Source organism: Camelus ferus, chromosome 20, assembly GCF_009834535.1.
Source record: "Camelus ferus isolate YT-003-E chromosome 20, BCGSAC_Cfer_1.0, whole genome shotgun sequence".
Lineage (NCBI taxonomy): Eukaryota > Metazoa > Chordata > Mammalia > Artiodactyla > Camelidae > Camelus > Camelus ferus.
The window spans coordinates 26,250,740-26,265,167 of NC_045715.1; the positions used below are offsets into that span (position 1 = coordinate 26,250,740).

At 54.5% G+C, this 14,428-nt stretch overlaps 1 protein-coding gene and 1 long non-coding RNA gene across 7 annotated transcripts in view; one reads left to right on the forward strand and one right to left on the reverse strand.

Annotated features, from left to right (window-relative positions):
* The window catches only part of LOC106730378, a 55,673-nt gene extending 48,777 nt beyond the window's left edge, over positions 1–6,896 (forward strand). For all 5 annotated transcript variants that reach the window (XR_001366837.2, XR_004313563.1, XR_004313564.1 and 2 more), the window contains 2 exons: positions 400–563; positions 6,197–6,896. This is a non-coding gene — a long non-coding RNA (uncharacterized LOC106730378). The remainder of the gene's footprint in view (positions 1–399; positions 564–6,196) is intronic.
* The window catches only part of KCNK5 (potassium two pore domain channel subfamily K member 5), a 36,549-nt gene continuing 28,226 nt past the window's right edge, over positions 6,106–14,428 (reverse strand). For both annotated transcript variants that reach the window (XM_032462999.1, XM_032463000.1), the window contains exons 2-5: positions 12,590–12,701; positions 11,416–11,582; positions 10,961–11,129; positions 6,106–8,850 (exon numbers count right to left, since the gene is read on the reverse strand). In XM_032462999.1, the coding sequence (XP_032318890.1) occupies positions 7,982–8,850; positions 10,961–11,129; positions 11,416–11,582; positions 12,590–12,701 (1,317 nt within the window). In that variant the 3' untranslated portion in view covers positions 6,106–7,981. The remainder of the gene's footprint in view (positions 8,851–10,960; positions 11,130–11,415; positions 11,583–12,589; positions 12,702–14,428) is intronic.

Consider the following 14,428-nt stretch of genomic DNA (forward strand, 5'->3'; position numbering starts at 1 on the left):
TCCACCATGTACCTCCAATAGTTGTACGTGATATTTCCACCATGTACCTCCAACAGATGTATGTGATATTTCCACCATGTACCTCCAACAGATGTCAATAACCTCAAAAGCATGAACAGTGGCACGTAAAGTAACTAGGAAGTGATGTTTGGAGTATTCATTACCTTTGCTCTGAAAACAATGTAACTGTATGGTCATATAATTTAATTTTTAATGCAGCCAGCTTGTAAAATGTCTGAAACTTTAACCAGTGGCTCTCATGAGCTGGCATGAACAGGGTCAGAACCTTTCCCCTGAAGTGAACCACTGGGGGTGGGAATGTGAGCAGATAGAGAGATAGAAAGAGGGCCTGACCGCCTGGTTGGTAATTGCTTGTTCCTCCTTTCCCTTCCTCCTCAGTCACCAACATCAGGTGTTCCAGGCAGCCTACGAGAGACTCAGCAAAGACAGGTAATTTGAATTGAATGGATCGTGATGTCAACACCCCAGACGGAGCAGCTCAGCTGGCCAGAGCTGCAGGTGAAGGAATCTAAGAACGAGGAGGAAGTTTAACATAACTGCAGGTAAACACAAATTTCAATGCAGAATGAAAACACAGGCAAGGATGGATTGGCAGGAGATGCCAGAAACCCAGATCAGACTGGCCCTCTGAGAGCTCCAGCCAGGCATTTCCAGAACCTGGTTATTTCTGGGCTTTACCCTAGACCTGCTGAATCAGGATCTCTTGAGAAAGAGCTCAGGAATCCCCTGGTGACTCCTGCATAGTCACCGCAGGGCTGGATGTACTGACTGGTTCACCTCACTGGTCCTGCAGAGGAGAGTTAGCTGGGAGTTGCAGCCAGGGCGCCCTGGCTGGGCCCCTGGTCCTGGAGCAGGACAGCCCTGCTCCCTTAGGCTTCTGTGGTGTTACTAGCATAGGCCCCGGGTTCTCAGGTTTGAACCTAGGCTCCGCTTCTAGCTGTGTGACTTCGGGCAAGTTACATAACCACTCTGTGCCTCAGATTCCAAAAGGGGATAATAATACTACTCCAGTGTGGTGGGGATTAAATAAGGTCTGCGATCGCGGGCATGACGTAGCCTGCAGGCAGCATGCGGCAAGGATCCCATAAACGGCAGAGATGGCTGCGTAGGGCACACGGCTGGATGGTAGCAGACCCCAGCCTCCCAGTGCTGTTCAAACACAGCAGAGAGGACTAGAGAGCCCAAAGTAGAAGGGACTTTGACGTCTTGAAGCAGGCAAACAAACGAACAAACAAAAAAAATCTCTGATCTTTGAGGAAAGGAGTTCTGGTAAGGCGTTGGAAGGCCTGATGGCCTGTGGCCTCAATCTGCCCCTTCAAAGGGGTTTAGTCTCAGGGCAGTAGGTGCTGTTGGGCCCCATGTCCCAAGCCCTCGGGCAGCTTCAGATGTCAGTGTGGCTGCAGTGGACAGTCCCGTGCATCCTGCCCAAGCCCCTCTTCAGAGTACCTTACTGCCTCGCTGATTTTCTGCCCCCGATCTTTCTCTGGAATCTAGTGGAAGGTCACTTAGCTTAGGGTAAGCCCAGCCAGTGTTCCCATGAGCTGTTGCTGTGTAACCATCCACTCCAAAACTTAGAGGCTTAGAACAACACCAACCATTTATTGGCTCACAGTTCTGCGATCTGGGGGGTATCTGGGCTCTTCACATAGCCTCAGCTGGGGCTGGAGCTCCCGAGACGACTCCTTGGCTGGGCAGATTCCCTCCGTAGCGTGGGGCTCCGGGGACGTGGATTTCTTACCTTGCAGCAAGGTTCTCCAAGAGCATAAAATGGGAAGCTGCCAGGCCTCTTAACACATGGCTTCAGAAATCACAGAAGCTTACTTCCACAGTATTCTGTTGATCTAAACAGTCCCAGGGCCAGCAGCCCACGTGCAGGGGGAATAGACTCCCTGGATTGCTCGGGGAGAGGCAAGGTCACTTTGCCAAGGAGTCTGTGGGATGGGAGTGTTGTCACGGCCATCTTTGGACGATACAGTCCACCACATCCAGCCTGTATGGGAGGTGGGTGGGGATTTGTGTCCCTGGGGCCATCCTTCACCACCGAGGGGGAAATTGGTGGACAGATGCAGGTTTCCTGCCTCTCTGAGGTGTATTCAACAGGCTCTTCGGGGGGTACCAGCAGGATTGAGCCCCAGTTGCCCACAATGGAACTAGCTCACTGGTTCTCCCTTAATTACCACATGCTCTGTCCCCACCTGTATTTTCCTCTCCCTTTCTGCTGCTTCCTCCAATCATCTCCCAGTTCTGGGCTTTGGCCTTGCTCTCCTAGGAAACCAAACCCAAACACTCAGTTTCCTCATTTGGAAAAAAACCCTTAAATCGGGCAATAAAATATTGCACGTGGTTCCCAGGTAGTTGAGTAATCCCACAAGAATGGATGTGAAAGGGCTTTGTAAACTGGGCTGCCCAGAACCGAGGTGAGGGGTCACTGTAAGCACAGGTAGTCCCCAGGGAAGCACAGGGACTTGGGGGCTGCTGAGGGGGTGTGCCTGGCCCCACCCCACCCCGCTATCATGAGGGAGTGGTGACCAGAAGGGACGCTGCTGCTCTGGGGACAATGAGAGGTGAGGACAGAAAGGTGTCGGGAAAGGGGAAAGAGGATTTAGACAGGAGATTCCTGGAGTGCAAAGTAAGGAGCACTGTGTCCCTGACCTGCCTCCCAGATTCAGATGACTGGGCACAATTAGGTGACTCACCAGGCCAATGCAGCCTGGGACAAGGCCCCTCAAGATCATCCGCCCAGCTTTGCAGGGACTTGCCCTCGTGGAATAAGCCCGCCTCCTAATTTGGCCTCTGCCTGGGGAAGAGAGGGACTGAATTACAATGGGAGGGAACAGGACTCTGGTTTGCTCACCCTCCAGTCAATAATCACTGAAAAGCGGGCCCTTCTCCACGCTGGCCTGGGCCCCCTGGTGTGGATCCAAGGTGAACAAGCCACTGCCTGCTCTCCTGGAGGCTCCAGACCAGGAGACAGGCAACTTGAACAGCGTGGAAGCAGCCAGCTGGCTGAGGGAGGGGCTCCCAGCCCAGGGGAGGGACATCTGACCCAAATCCAGGAGGGGGGCCAGTAACTATGGAACTCTTCCAGGAGAAGCTGATGTCTATCTTTAATCCCACCAGGTCTTAGCGGGGAGGGTATTGCTCAAGTGGTAGAGTGCGTGCATAGCATGCAGGTCCTGGGTTCAATCCCCAGTACCTCCTCCAGAAATACATAAATAAACCTAATTACCTCCCCCCACCAAAAAAAAAAAAAAAATCTCACCAGGTCTTGAGACTAGCCGGAAGAGAGGAAGGGCATCCCGAGCAGAGGAAACGGCATGGGCAAAGATGGGGTGGCCTGGCTCATTTAGGAAGCTTCGCTGTGTCTGGAGCCCAGAGAGGTGGGGGGAGGGGTGGCAGATGAGGCTGGAGAGAGAGGCTACACCAGGAGGAGCAGTGTGAGCCCTGGGAGGAGTTTAAAGCAGGAGATAAAGGGGGTCACATCTGAGTCTGGGCTTCAGCCTACTGCTTGCAGTGATGGCCAGGTGGAAGGAGACCAGCTAAGGGGAGCTCGTTCATTCATTCATTCATTCATTCATTCAACAGACAAGGGCTCCGTGGAGCCCTGCCAGGTGCCAGGCCCTGTGCTGTTGTGGGGATCCAGGGGAGGGGCTGTGGTGCCCTGGCTGGTAGCAGGGGCAGAGATTTGGGGAGGCGCTCTCACGTTAGTTACACACATCCTGGCAGTTCACAAACCAGCATCTGGATCCTGGATCAGTTGTGCATGGATTTGGAAATTGGGGACTTGCTATTTCAGGGGTGGACAGCTGACTGGCAGGGCTGAGTCCGTCCAAGCCTCAGGGGCCCCCACAGAGGGGCGGCCATTCCTGGGGACCCCCACCCAGAGCAGTGCAGCCCAGCCTGCTGCCTTCCTCCCGTTGCCTCTGCCCCATGTTTCGATGATGAGGATAACCTTTCCAGTTAGGGAGTGAGACCCAAACATCCCAGTTTCTTTTAATCAGCCCTGGCACGGAGGAGGCAGAGGCCCAGCTGGGACCCAGAGTTCGTGCTTATTTTCTATTTCTTTTTTGTTGTTGTTGAAGTGTAGTCAGTCTACAATGTTGTGTCAATTTCTGGCATGCAGCATAATGTTTCAGTCATATAGGAACATATATATATATATATATATATATATATATATATATATATATATATATATATTCATTTTCATATTATTTTTTGCCAGGAGCTACTGCAAGATATTGAATATAGTTCTCTGTGCTGTACAGTATGAACTTGTTGTTTATCAGATTTTGTGAGAATCCTTCTGTACTGCGAAGCAAGTTACCCTGCCAGAGTTCAGTAGGTGTTCTGTGTGATTTAATGGGTTTGTAGATGTAATTCTTGGTGTATTTGTGGGAGGGCAAGCTGTGAGTCTCTCTACTCAGCCATCTTGGCTCAGCCCCCTTATTTTCTATTCTTGTGCTCCTCTGCCCCTCAGACTGCAGACTCTGAGTGTAGGAATTGTCTCCTCCATCAGACTGGCTTTTCTCAGGATGTGTCCCCCATCAGACTAGGAACTTCTGGAGGGTAGAATGAGGGATGGAAATGTGAGTCAGGGAAGCTGTTTTGCTGTTATTTAATACCTGTTTGAATTTGTGAAAATCCTGTATTTGCCTCAAGTCTCTTCATCTGTAAAGTGGGGTTAATAGTAACATTATCTGTTGTGAGGATTGAAAGACGTAAGCTAGGAGAGACAAAATTAAAAGAGCCTTGGGGATATGGACAGGACATAAATACTGAGCAGACCATGAAAAACAGAAATGAGAGCAAGCTGTAGGCGCCACCAATGGGACTTTGGTCCATTTTACACGCTGTAGTTTTCCAAGGGCCTGGGACAGAGCCTGGTCCACAGTGGGTGCTCAGTGAACATCAGCTGAAGGAATAAATGGGGAGACTGAATGGCGACAGTGGAGAGCAGGTGCCAGTTCACTGCTAGGGCAGGAAGGCTTCTAGGAGGTAGCTGGGAAGGATGTGGGGCTGGAGGGCTGTGGGGAGCAGCCCGCCTGAGTGGGTGTGTCCACCTCAGAAGTCATGGAACTCTGAGGTTCAACAGTGCAACCCCCGCAGGTCTCTCTGACCCGGCTCAACAGCAGGGATTCCCTGCCAGGGCCCTCTACCTGGACTTCCAAACCACCTCCTCTACCTGCCATCCCCCAAGAGCTCACGGGCACAGTGAGTGATGGGCAGTGACAGTGACATGAGGGCTCACCATGCCCCTCTCTGTGGCACCCCTTCCTCTGCTCCAGCTGCTGTCCCACCCTTCCCTTTCCAGAACTTTCACTCCAAAGCTCCTGACTCATCTCAACCACAGTGGCCCAGGACCAAAGCTCCTCTACCCCGGGCCTCTGGGTGGTGCCTTGTCATCCAGGAGCGCAGCCCCAAGACGCTGTGCGTGGGAAAGTCATGCCCTCCCAGCCGTCACAGGGGGCCAAGTGCCCTGGGCCACCCAGAGCTCCGAGCCATGCCTGTCAGAGGGCTTTGTGAGATAGTCAAGTGCTAAACAAAGATAGTGAATAGAATGGGCTACCTGGGGAGCTGGAAGGGGCCAGAGTAAAACCAGAAGCTTGGACCAGTGTGTGCGGGGATGTTTTAGCAAAGCAAGGGATGGGACCAAGTCATTACAGAATCAGTTAGTATTTTAATCAGTTAGTGATCCCTTGTAAACACAGCCACACCCTCATGAAAAATACGCTTCATTTCTGAAATCACAGAACTTTACTTTTTCCCTCGTGGACTCAAAATTTGAACCAATGTCCTGTGTGGTATGGGAAGGGGACCCTGACACTGCCATGGAAGAGGTTAATCTCAAAGTGTGGCGACCATGAAGCCTGACAAATCCTCCCCTTAAAGGGAGGCCCTTAAAGGACCCGCCATGACCACATCTTTAGTAGCCTGCCCCTTCTCCACCTCACCTCTTTCATTTTTTTCTCCCTTCCAGACCACTCCATTCTCCCCTTGACCCTCAGGCCATCCTCAGATCCTCCCAGACTGCCCCCCCCACCTTATCTCCCTCCCTTCACTTCCAGCACACATCAGACTGGCTTGTCTATCTCATGTTTTATTGTAAAAAATGTGAAAATAAATTACATTTGGCATCATTGCCAGTATGTACATACAGTGTTTGTGATTCCAGGACAGCCAGACACACCCCAGCCAGGTGGGATGAGGAAACTAAGACGAGCTCCTTAAAATATTTCACAGAAAAACAGAAGGCCAGTCCTTCCCAGCCCACTGCCGGACCTGCAGACCCCTGGGTCACAGGATGAGCAGAGGTATGGATACCCGCGCCCATCACCATCTTCACTGCTGGGGGTGGGTGGGGTTCTGGCCTTCTTTGGCCCCACAGTACTGAGGAGGGGGCTGACAGGCAGAGAGGTGTTTGGGTCGAGGTGGTCGCTCACCTGCCCAGCATCCAGTAGCCTGCAACGGAGGCCCCTCCTGGACTGTGCTTGCCTGCTGATCCACGCCCCCTGCCCCTCTCTGACACGGTGACCTTGGCCGAGGTCACCGAGAAAGGCCCAGCTGGGCTGGGGGGCGGGTAGGAGAGTGGACACGAGACATCCCGATCCTTGGGACACTGCTCTTTTCACCTGTCCTCCCCTGCAGCTCTGAAGCTAACAGCAGACTGCCGGGTCTATTAAAAACAGCAGTTCACTTGAAAAAGAACAAGACAAAACATGCAGGGCAGAGTGGGCCGGCCCTGGGCTGCACACCACGGAGAACCCAAGAACCCTGCCTGCCCCTCACCAGAAACGGTCTGTGTACAGTTTCACATTATCTTTTGCTCCCCCCATGGCAAATCCTTTCCTTTCTTAGACAGAGACAGACAGACAGACAGACAGACACACACACACACAAATGAACAGCAGCAAACAAGAGGGAGGAGCGTGATTCACATATTTGGCCAGTCCCTGCTTGTGAGCCAAGAGAGAGCTGGGGAGTGGTGAGGTCCTTATTCTGGGCCCAGGGAGCGAGAAGTCAGCGGGCCGGGAGGGGAGGCTGAATGAGCTGGAGCTGATCCCACTCCTGCAGCCCCCCAGCTGCCAGCTCCAGGAACCCCAGCCTCCATGGCCCCGGCCTGCCAGCCTCTCTCCCACCACTTCCTGGGAGGCAGAAAGGCACCTGCCATTGCTTGGCCAAAAGGTGTCTGGGACAGGGAACCGGGCTCTGGGCTGGGCTCCACCCCAGTGAGTCCACAGGAAGGACTGGGACCCTGGACCACACATGGAAATTGCTTGGGGTCCCTCATATCAGGAGTGTTTCAGCACCTGCCCATCAGCTCCCCTCCCCTCCCCCTTGATGGCCTCTTCCCTACTGAGGTTTGCAGTAGGGGTGACAGGCAGATGAGGTGGGACTGGGAGATGGTTAAATTCATGCCCCAGGAGGACCCTGCAACTGCTGAGGCACTGATGTGCCCAGCACCTCACATCACCACTGTCCTTGGGGTCTTATATCGCCTCCACCTTCTCTCCAAAATGCTGCCTTCAGTGCCAGGCACACAGAAGGACTGCATTAATACTGGTGAACACAAATGACTGAAGTCCCTCAGCCTCAGAGAACCGTGTGACATTCTTAACCGAATGACAGGGTGGAGACCCGCACAGGTGCAGGCCTCCCCGGGATCAGTCCTGCCAACCCACGTGTGTCTTTGAACCATCAGATACACCAGCCATGCTCAGGACAGACGCCCCCAACTGCCAGGATGCCCGTTCACAGCTGGAGAACAGAGCCCTGTCCTGGGCACGCCATGTCTGACTGGTAGCGTCTAGCTGCAGGGGATGGAGGTGAGGAAGGCCCCTGGCCCCCCACTCCCAGTTCCAGGGCTGCCCCCCACCAGGGGCCAGGCATCCCAGCCACAGCAGGACGCCCAGGTTGAGAACAGAAGCCATCGAAGGTGGGGTGGGGAGCCGGGCCTGCCTCATGTGCCTTTGGGGCAGTTTGCCTTATTGTACTCGTTCATGAGCTGTTCATAAGGCACGGAGAGCTCCGACTCGGTGCTGGTGGTGAAGGTGGACTCGTCCGACGAGGGGAACTCGCCCAGGTTCAGGGGTGCCTCGGCCGTGGCCCCCTCCTGGGGCCTCTCCTCCCCAGCCAGGTTGTCCTCAAGCGAGGACTTGGACGTCTCCTCGTCTGAGACGCCAGCCTCCTCGTTCACAAAGGTGATGTTGGTGTCCTGGAAGATGAGCGGGTGGTAGTCCTGGGCATTCCACAGCTCGCCCTCCTCGCTGATGCGGTCCAGCTGGTTAATGAACACCTCAGAGGTGGGGGAGCCCTGCTCAGTGGGCCCCGCCTCGACCTCCTCATCAGGGGGCCGCGCCATGTGGCCTTTGCTCCTCAGTGTCTGGGACACCTCTTCCAAGCTGGGCACCCGGCTTTTGGAGTAGACCACTAGGGGGGCCAGGGAGGTGGGCAGGGCTGGCAGCCCACCCCCCCGGGGCCCCAGCCCCGGTCCCGGGACCCGCTCCCCACCCCCGCTGGTCTTCATCGCCTTCTTCCCGATCTGCTTGATGAGGTCATTGTAAGTCTCCTCCTTTTTGGACAAAAAGCTGAAGATGTTGACGTCCTTGGACCCCGCGCTCCCCGCCACCTGCAGGGCCTTCCTGGAGTGTGGGGAGCTCTCGAAGGACTCTTTCCGCCGCCGCCGCCGCTTCTTAATGGCCTTGTGCACCTCCACAAACATGCTCACCTTCCAGTTGACGAAGAGGGACAGCCAGGCCAGCCCCAGGTAGATCCAGAGCTCCACGAAGTAGCGGTACAGAGCGTGGTAGTTGGCACTGGGGTTCACACCTGAGGGCAGGTCAGGAAGCCCAGGGGATCAGGAACAGGGGTCAGCGGGGACCCAGAAACACACAAAGGCCAAAGCTGTGTCGCCCGAGTGTGGGCACAGCACTGGAACACAAAGCAGCAACAGGGACGTACCAAGAAAGAAAGGAGGCCTATGCTAGAACCCGGACACCCCTTTATCCTGAAGGACCTTGGCTCTGTCACTCGTGTGCCTGTCCCAGACCCTCAACTGTCAAAGGTCAGGAGAGTGGCTGGTAACAGAGCCAGCACTCAGGCCAGGAACTAAGCCATAAGTATTGGCCTTTCAATTATTTACTGACCCCAACACCTGGCTGCTTTGTGTACCTCCGGGGTACAGATGTTACAGTTCAGTTAAATGAGGGGGCGGCTGGCATCCTCACTGCTGGGTCTCACTGATTTAATATAAATGAGGCAGGCGGTGGGGCTGAGGTGTCTGAGAGCACTGCTCCTGGCAAGAAATATCCTGGGCAGCCTTGATTCTCCTTCTGGTAACATCTGACCTGCCTCCTGACATTCGTGTTCCTGCCTTCCTCCAGCTGGTTCCTCCCACGGTCTGGAGAGCTCTGCCCTCTGCTCGCCCCCTTCCTCCGCAGCCAGGCTTCTGACACCTGCTCCAGGGAGCCATCCTGGGTCACCCTGCACAGCTCTGGCCGCTCCCCTGCCCTCCAGGATCACTGCGATTTAACTTGACACTTCCAGTCCTGTTGACCTGTATTATTATGTATCCTGTGTCCCCCTTCCTGCCTAAGACTGGGAGCAACTTGGAAAAGGAACTGGAGGAAGGGGGCCACTTCCAGAATGGGGCTCCCTTAGGGCAAGGACTATACCTCCCTCATCAGATTGGAGGTTCCCCGAAGGCCATCCTGCTGTCAGTCTGTTCATAAGCAGGTTACCATGACAGTCAGGGTGCACACTCATCTGGCCCGGCCCTGCTGTTAACACTCATGAACAGCAACTCATTTGATGGTCCACCACCCTCGGAGGAAGGCACCATCACTTTTTTTTTTAAACCAATTTTACAGATGAGGAAACTGAGGCAGCACTTTGGTGTCTTCCTGGAGCTGAGAAAGTACGATTAAACATGCTTCTGTGCTTCTCCTACACAAAGGCTTCCCTTTAGCCTGCTCTAGGCCCCAGTGGCTGGACAATGGCAGGGTTGTGCCTCCGTCTAAATTTATCTCCCAGGACAGCAGACTCAGATCGGCCAGGGTCAGTAAAGTGTTCAGGCCTCTCTTTCCTGCTCCTCCCACCCAGTTGGCTGCCCCATCCCAGTGTTCTGAGTCTGCACTTACATTGGAGCAGGAGGGGAGTGACCTGGCTCTGCCCCCTACGAAGGGGGAGGGGGAGAGAGCAGAGGTCCTGGAGCAGAGGTTGAGGTCAGCTGGGCAGGGCAGCAGGCATGAGAGAGCAAACACTGCGTCAATGCAACCAAACGAGGTGTTGAGAAGATTAAGAACCAAGACATTGTGCGGGCCACAGCACGGCACGTGAGTACAGACAAAAGGCCCAAGTGCATGAGTACAAAGGGCCCAAAGAATCTTATCACCCGCCTGGATTAAGTAGGGGAAGAGTGGGAGGGAGGAGCTTGGGAGCAGGCCTCTCCTGTCCTTAAGCTGCCTGTGGCAAGAGCAGTTTCGGGCCTCTGAGCCAAGCGTCCATGATGGCTCTCTCAGCGACTGTGAGTGATGGAAGGCAGGCACTGGGGACATGGGGGTGGGTGCGGGCCTGGCTCGGCCCAGGGACTCTCGGGGCAACAGGCACAAACCCTGCAGGCAGAAGGCCTCGCCCCCAGCCCCCAGTGCACCTAAGCACTAAGCTCGGGAGACAGAGGAGAAGAGAGGAAGGGAGCGTATACCAAACATGAAGGAGGAGGAGGAAAAAGCCAAGTTCCAAGAAAGGAAAATAGACAACTTCTGCAATTGCTCTGTGCCTTGGCTTCCTCTTGCAACTGGCAGGGCTGGGTAAGGACCCTGCTGGGTGGAGTCCCAGAATCCTGAATGCCTAGCAGGGTCCCCAGTGAAGGTCAGCTGACCTAAAACAGCAGGAGAAGCAGAGGAAGAGAGGGTGGGCAGAGGCCAGGCGCAGGACTCACCGGCCACAAAGTCGCCGAAGCCGATGGTGGAGATGGTGATGAAGGAGTAGTAGAGGCCCTCGATGTAGTTCCACTCCTCCGTCACCATGAACACGAAGGGTGGGATCACCAGGTGGACCAGCACGCCCCACAAGATGAAGATGGCCGTGCACGTGATCTGCGCCTTGCGCTGCAGGGGTGGGTGGGGAGACCACGTCAGACGGTGGGGGAGACCAGGGGAACCCAGCAGGGGCACCCAGAGGGGAGGCTGGCCGGGCACCGAGACTGGAAGGAGGCTCAATGCATAGGGAGTGAGCGACGTTCCCAGCCTCGCCCAGGAGGGCAGGGCGCTCTGAAACGGGCTGCCTTCTCGCCCTCCATTCTGACACCTCTGTCCAATTCCTGGATTCCTCCCACCCTCCCATCACCTGCCAGGGTTCCCCCTCTCTGCCCAGCACCTATGCTTAGAGACATACCAGGCTCACGCCTCTCTTGGTGAGGAACTGGCCCAGCCGCTTGGCACGTCCCCCGAAGAACTTGCCCAAGGCACTGATCCATGTCAGACAGAGCGGCACCCCAAAGAGCCCATAGAAGACACAGAAGAGGCGCCCAGCGGGGGTCTTGGGGGCCACGTTGCCATACCCTGAGGAGAAGAAGAGTGAGGCCAACAGGCCACGGCAGGGGTGATGGACCCAGACTTGGAGTGGCCCCTGCCTCACCACACACACGCACATGCACACAGACACCCGGCTTGAGAAGAGCCCATTCTCTGAGATCATTTGACATTGATCTACTATCAACACAATAAATGAAATTTCCCTTGACCGCAGTATGATCATGATCATTAGTAGCAATTATGATGGTGTGGGCTATGTCCTCTATCAGACTGGGAGCTCCCTGAAGTGGACTAAGCCTCCACCGCTAGCAAGTTCTCCATGAGTCCACATGGAACCACTGTGCAACTTAGAAGGCCCAAGTCAGTGCTTGCTAAGTACTAACTGATTTTGTGCAATGCTTACTTTGGGGATTGTGCCTCTGGGAGCCCAGCTGCCATACTGTGAGGTGCCCAAGCCACTGTGTTTTCATCCCCAGCTAAGCGCCCAGCCAACTGCCAGCATCAACTATCAAACATAGAAGAGGCCATCCTGGACGTCCAGCCAACTGGGCTTTTGGATGCCCACAACCCCAGCCACCCTGACGGCCACATTAGAGACCTTAAACAAGAACCAGCTGGCTGAACCCAGTCAACCCACACAATGGCGAATGACTATAAGCTGTGTTTTCAGCCACTAACTTCTGGGGTGGTTAGTTATGCGGCCACAGATAACCAGAATACAGACACCTGGGTTGGTGAGCAAGCACTGGCTGGGTTTGTGCAGTGAGCAACCTGTTCAGCTACCTGCACGGCTCTGGCTATCAAGCTGTATTGTTTCTACTCCAAGAGCCCAGGTCAGGACTTCTGGAAAACAGTCTCCCAAGGACAGCCAGTTACCAAGGACTTACTAAATCCCCAGGGAAGTGTCAAAAGGACAGAGTGCAACTGGCCTGATTTTCATCTCAACAAGGCCATGTGACCAGAGCTGGACTCTTACAAGGTTCTGGGGAGCTAGGGCATGGAAGTGGGTGTGCTAAAGGTCCCAGAAGACTTACCGATGGTGGTGATGACCGTGGCTGCAAAAATCATGGCGTTGGGCCAGTTCCAGTTGTTGAAGGTCTGGTTCCCTGTGATGGCCACGCCCTGTCCTGCAGCATCAGATACTATCTAAAAGGAGACACAGTGAAGGTCAGACCTACAGATGCTTTCTAACCGGCAGCACCTTATGAGCCTCCTCATAAACATTCTTATTTAATCGTTACAATAACAATAACAAAGCTGCAGTTACTGTCTCTGATGTATAGGCGATGAAACATTTTATAGAGGATCAGAAGGATTAACTGATTGGCCCGAGGGCACACAGCTGATAAGAATATGAACCCCGGCAACCTGGCTCCAAAGTCCCTTCTCTTACTGAGCCAGTGCTTCTCAAACTTACTAGAATCACCTGGAGAGCTTATTAAATACAGCCTGCTGCCCACCCCAACCCCTCCAGAATTTGATTCAGTAGGTCTGGGAAGGATCAGAGAATGTGCATTTCTAATGAGTTTCCAGGTGACACTGATGTTACGGTCCAGGGACCACACTTTGAGAACCACTGCACTAGACTATTCTGCCTTTGAAAGAAGGCAGATGTGAAGGCACACACCCAGGAGGACCTCCATAGAGAAGTGTTCTACTGCACGGTTGGTGTAGGAGGGACCCCCACATGCCTTTCACTCTCAGCCAGGATGCCTGCTAAGGTCAGCTCAGTGAGCTCTTGCATCTGCCGTCCCAGGGCAGACACATCAGCTGGACTCCTTGCTCCCATGCCTGGGACTCTATCCTCTCCCTCTACAGGCTCCCCCTTCCCTCCCTTCTCTGGCACTCTTTCTCTCTGCCCTGGGCTGAGCAACTTCACGTCTGGGCCAGGACAGATCATCAGAAGGTGGTGTGTACTTCTCAGAGTGACTCAAAACCGTGTTGTTGGTCCCCACAGAGCTCCCAGCAACTGTGGGCAGCAGGTGAGAGGTTACCAAGGCGGCCCTGGGGAGGCCTTCCTTATCTGTTCCAGGAACACTGACAGCTGCCAAACCTGTTTGCACCTGGCCAGACCCTGCCTCTACCCTATCCTTTGGTGCTGCCTCTGTTCAACCCACCCACTAATGGCAGGGCCCAGACCTCAGAAGAAGGCTCCCAAGGAGGGACCAGAAGGGACTCTAAATCTGGGGTCCCCCTGCCCCCAAGGAGAGCCCAGGATGGGCCATCCAGCCCAGAAACCAGGAACTCAGCCAAATCCCCTCTAAATCTCAAGCCTAGGCCCAAGGAAAGACAGAGGAGTGACGGATGGAAGCAGGAGGGAGAAGGAAAAAGCAGTTCTGAACTCCTTGTGGCCTGATTGAAGTTTGGTGGGAAAAGAGGGAAGGGGGGTTGCTGTGAAGGAATGTGCAGTTCGCAGCGGCAGCAGCAGGCCATGTAAACGGATCTGCAGACTCGACTGTCAAGAATTTTCCATGACCGTGCTCCTCTGACAGGCCGTCAGACCACACGGCTCACTGCCCCGCCTCCACCTGCCCTCAGAGCGCGGCCGTCGAGCTGGCCAAAGCACCAGGACGTTCAGCTATGAAGAGGCCTACAGGTCTGCTGCTGAAGGTCCACCCCAAAGGTTTTCTACAACATGAAATTTATGTTCAAAGCAGGAGAATGAAAAGTCCCAGGGCCCCGGGTGTTAATGTTAAACAGATGGCAGGGAAAGCAGGCCTGCTCAGCTCCCTTTGGCCTCCGCCTTTGTTATTTCGGACATCCATCTTCGAGGGGGAAAGGGTAGAGAAGGGTCGTCAGGGTGTGTGGCCCCAGACAGAGGAATGATATGACCAGGGCACCACCCTGATCGTCCCTGTGGAATCTCGGGGGAC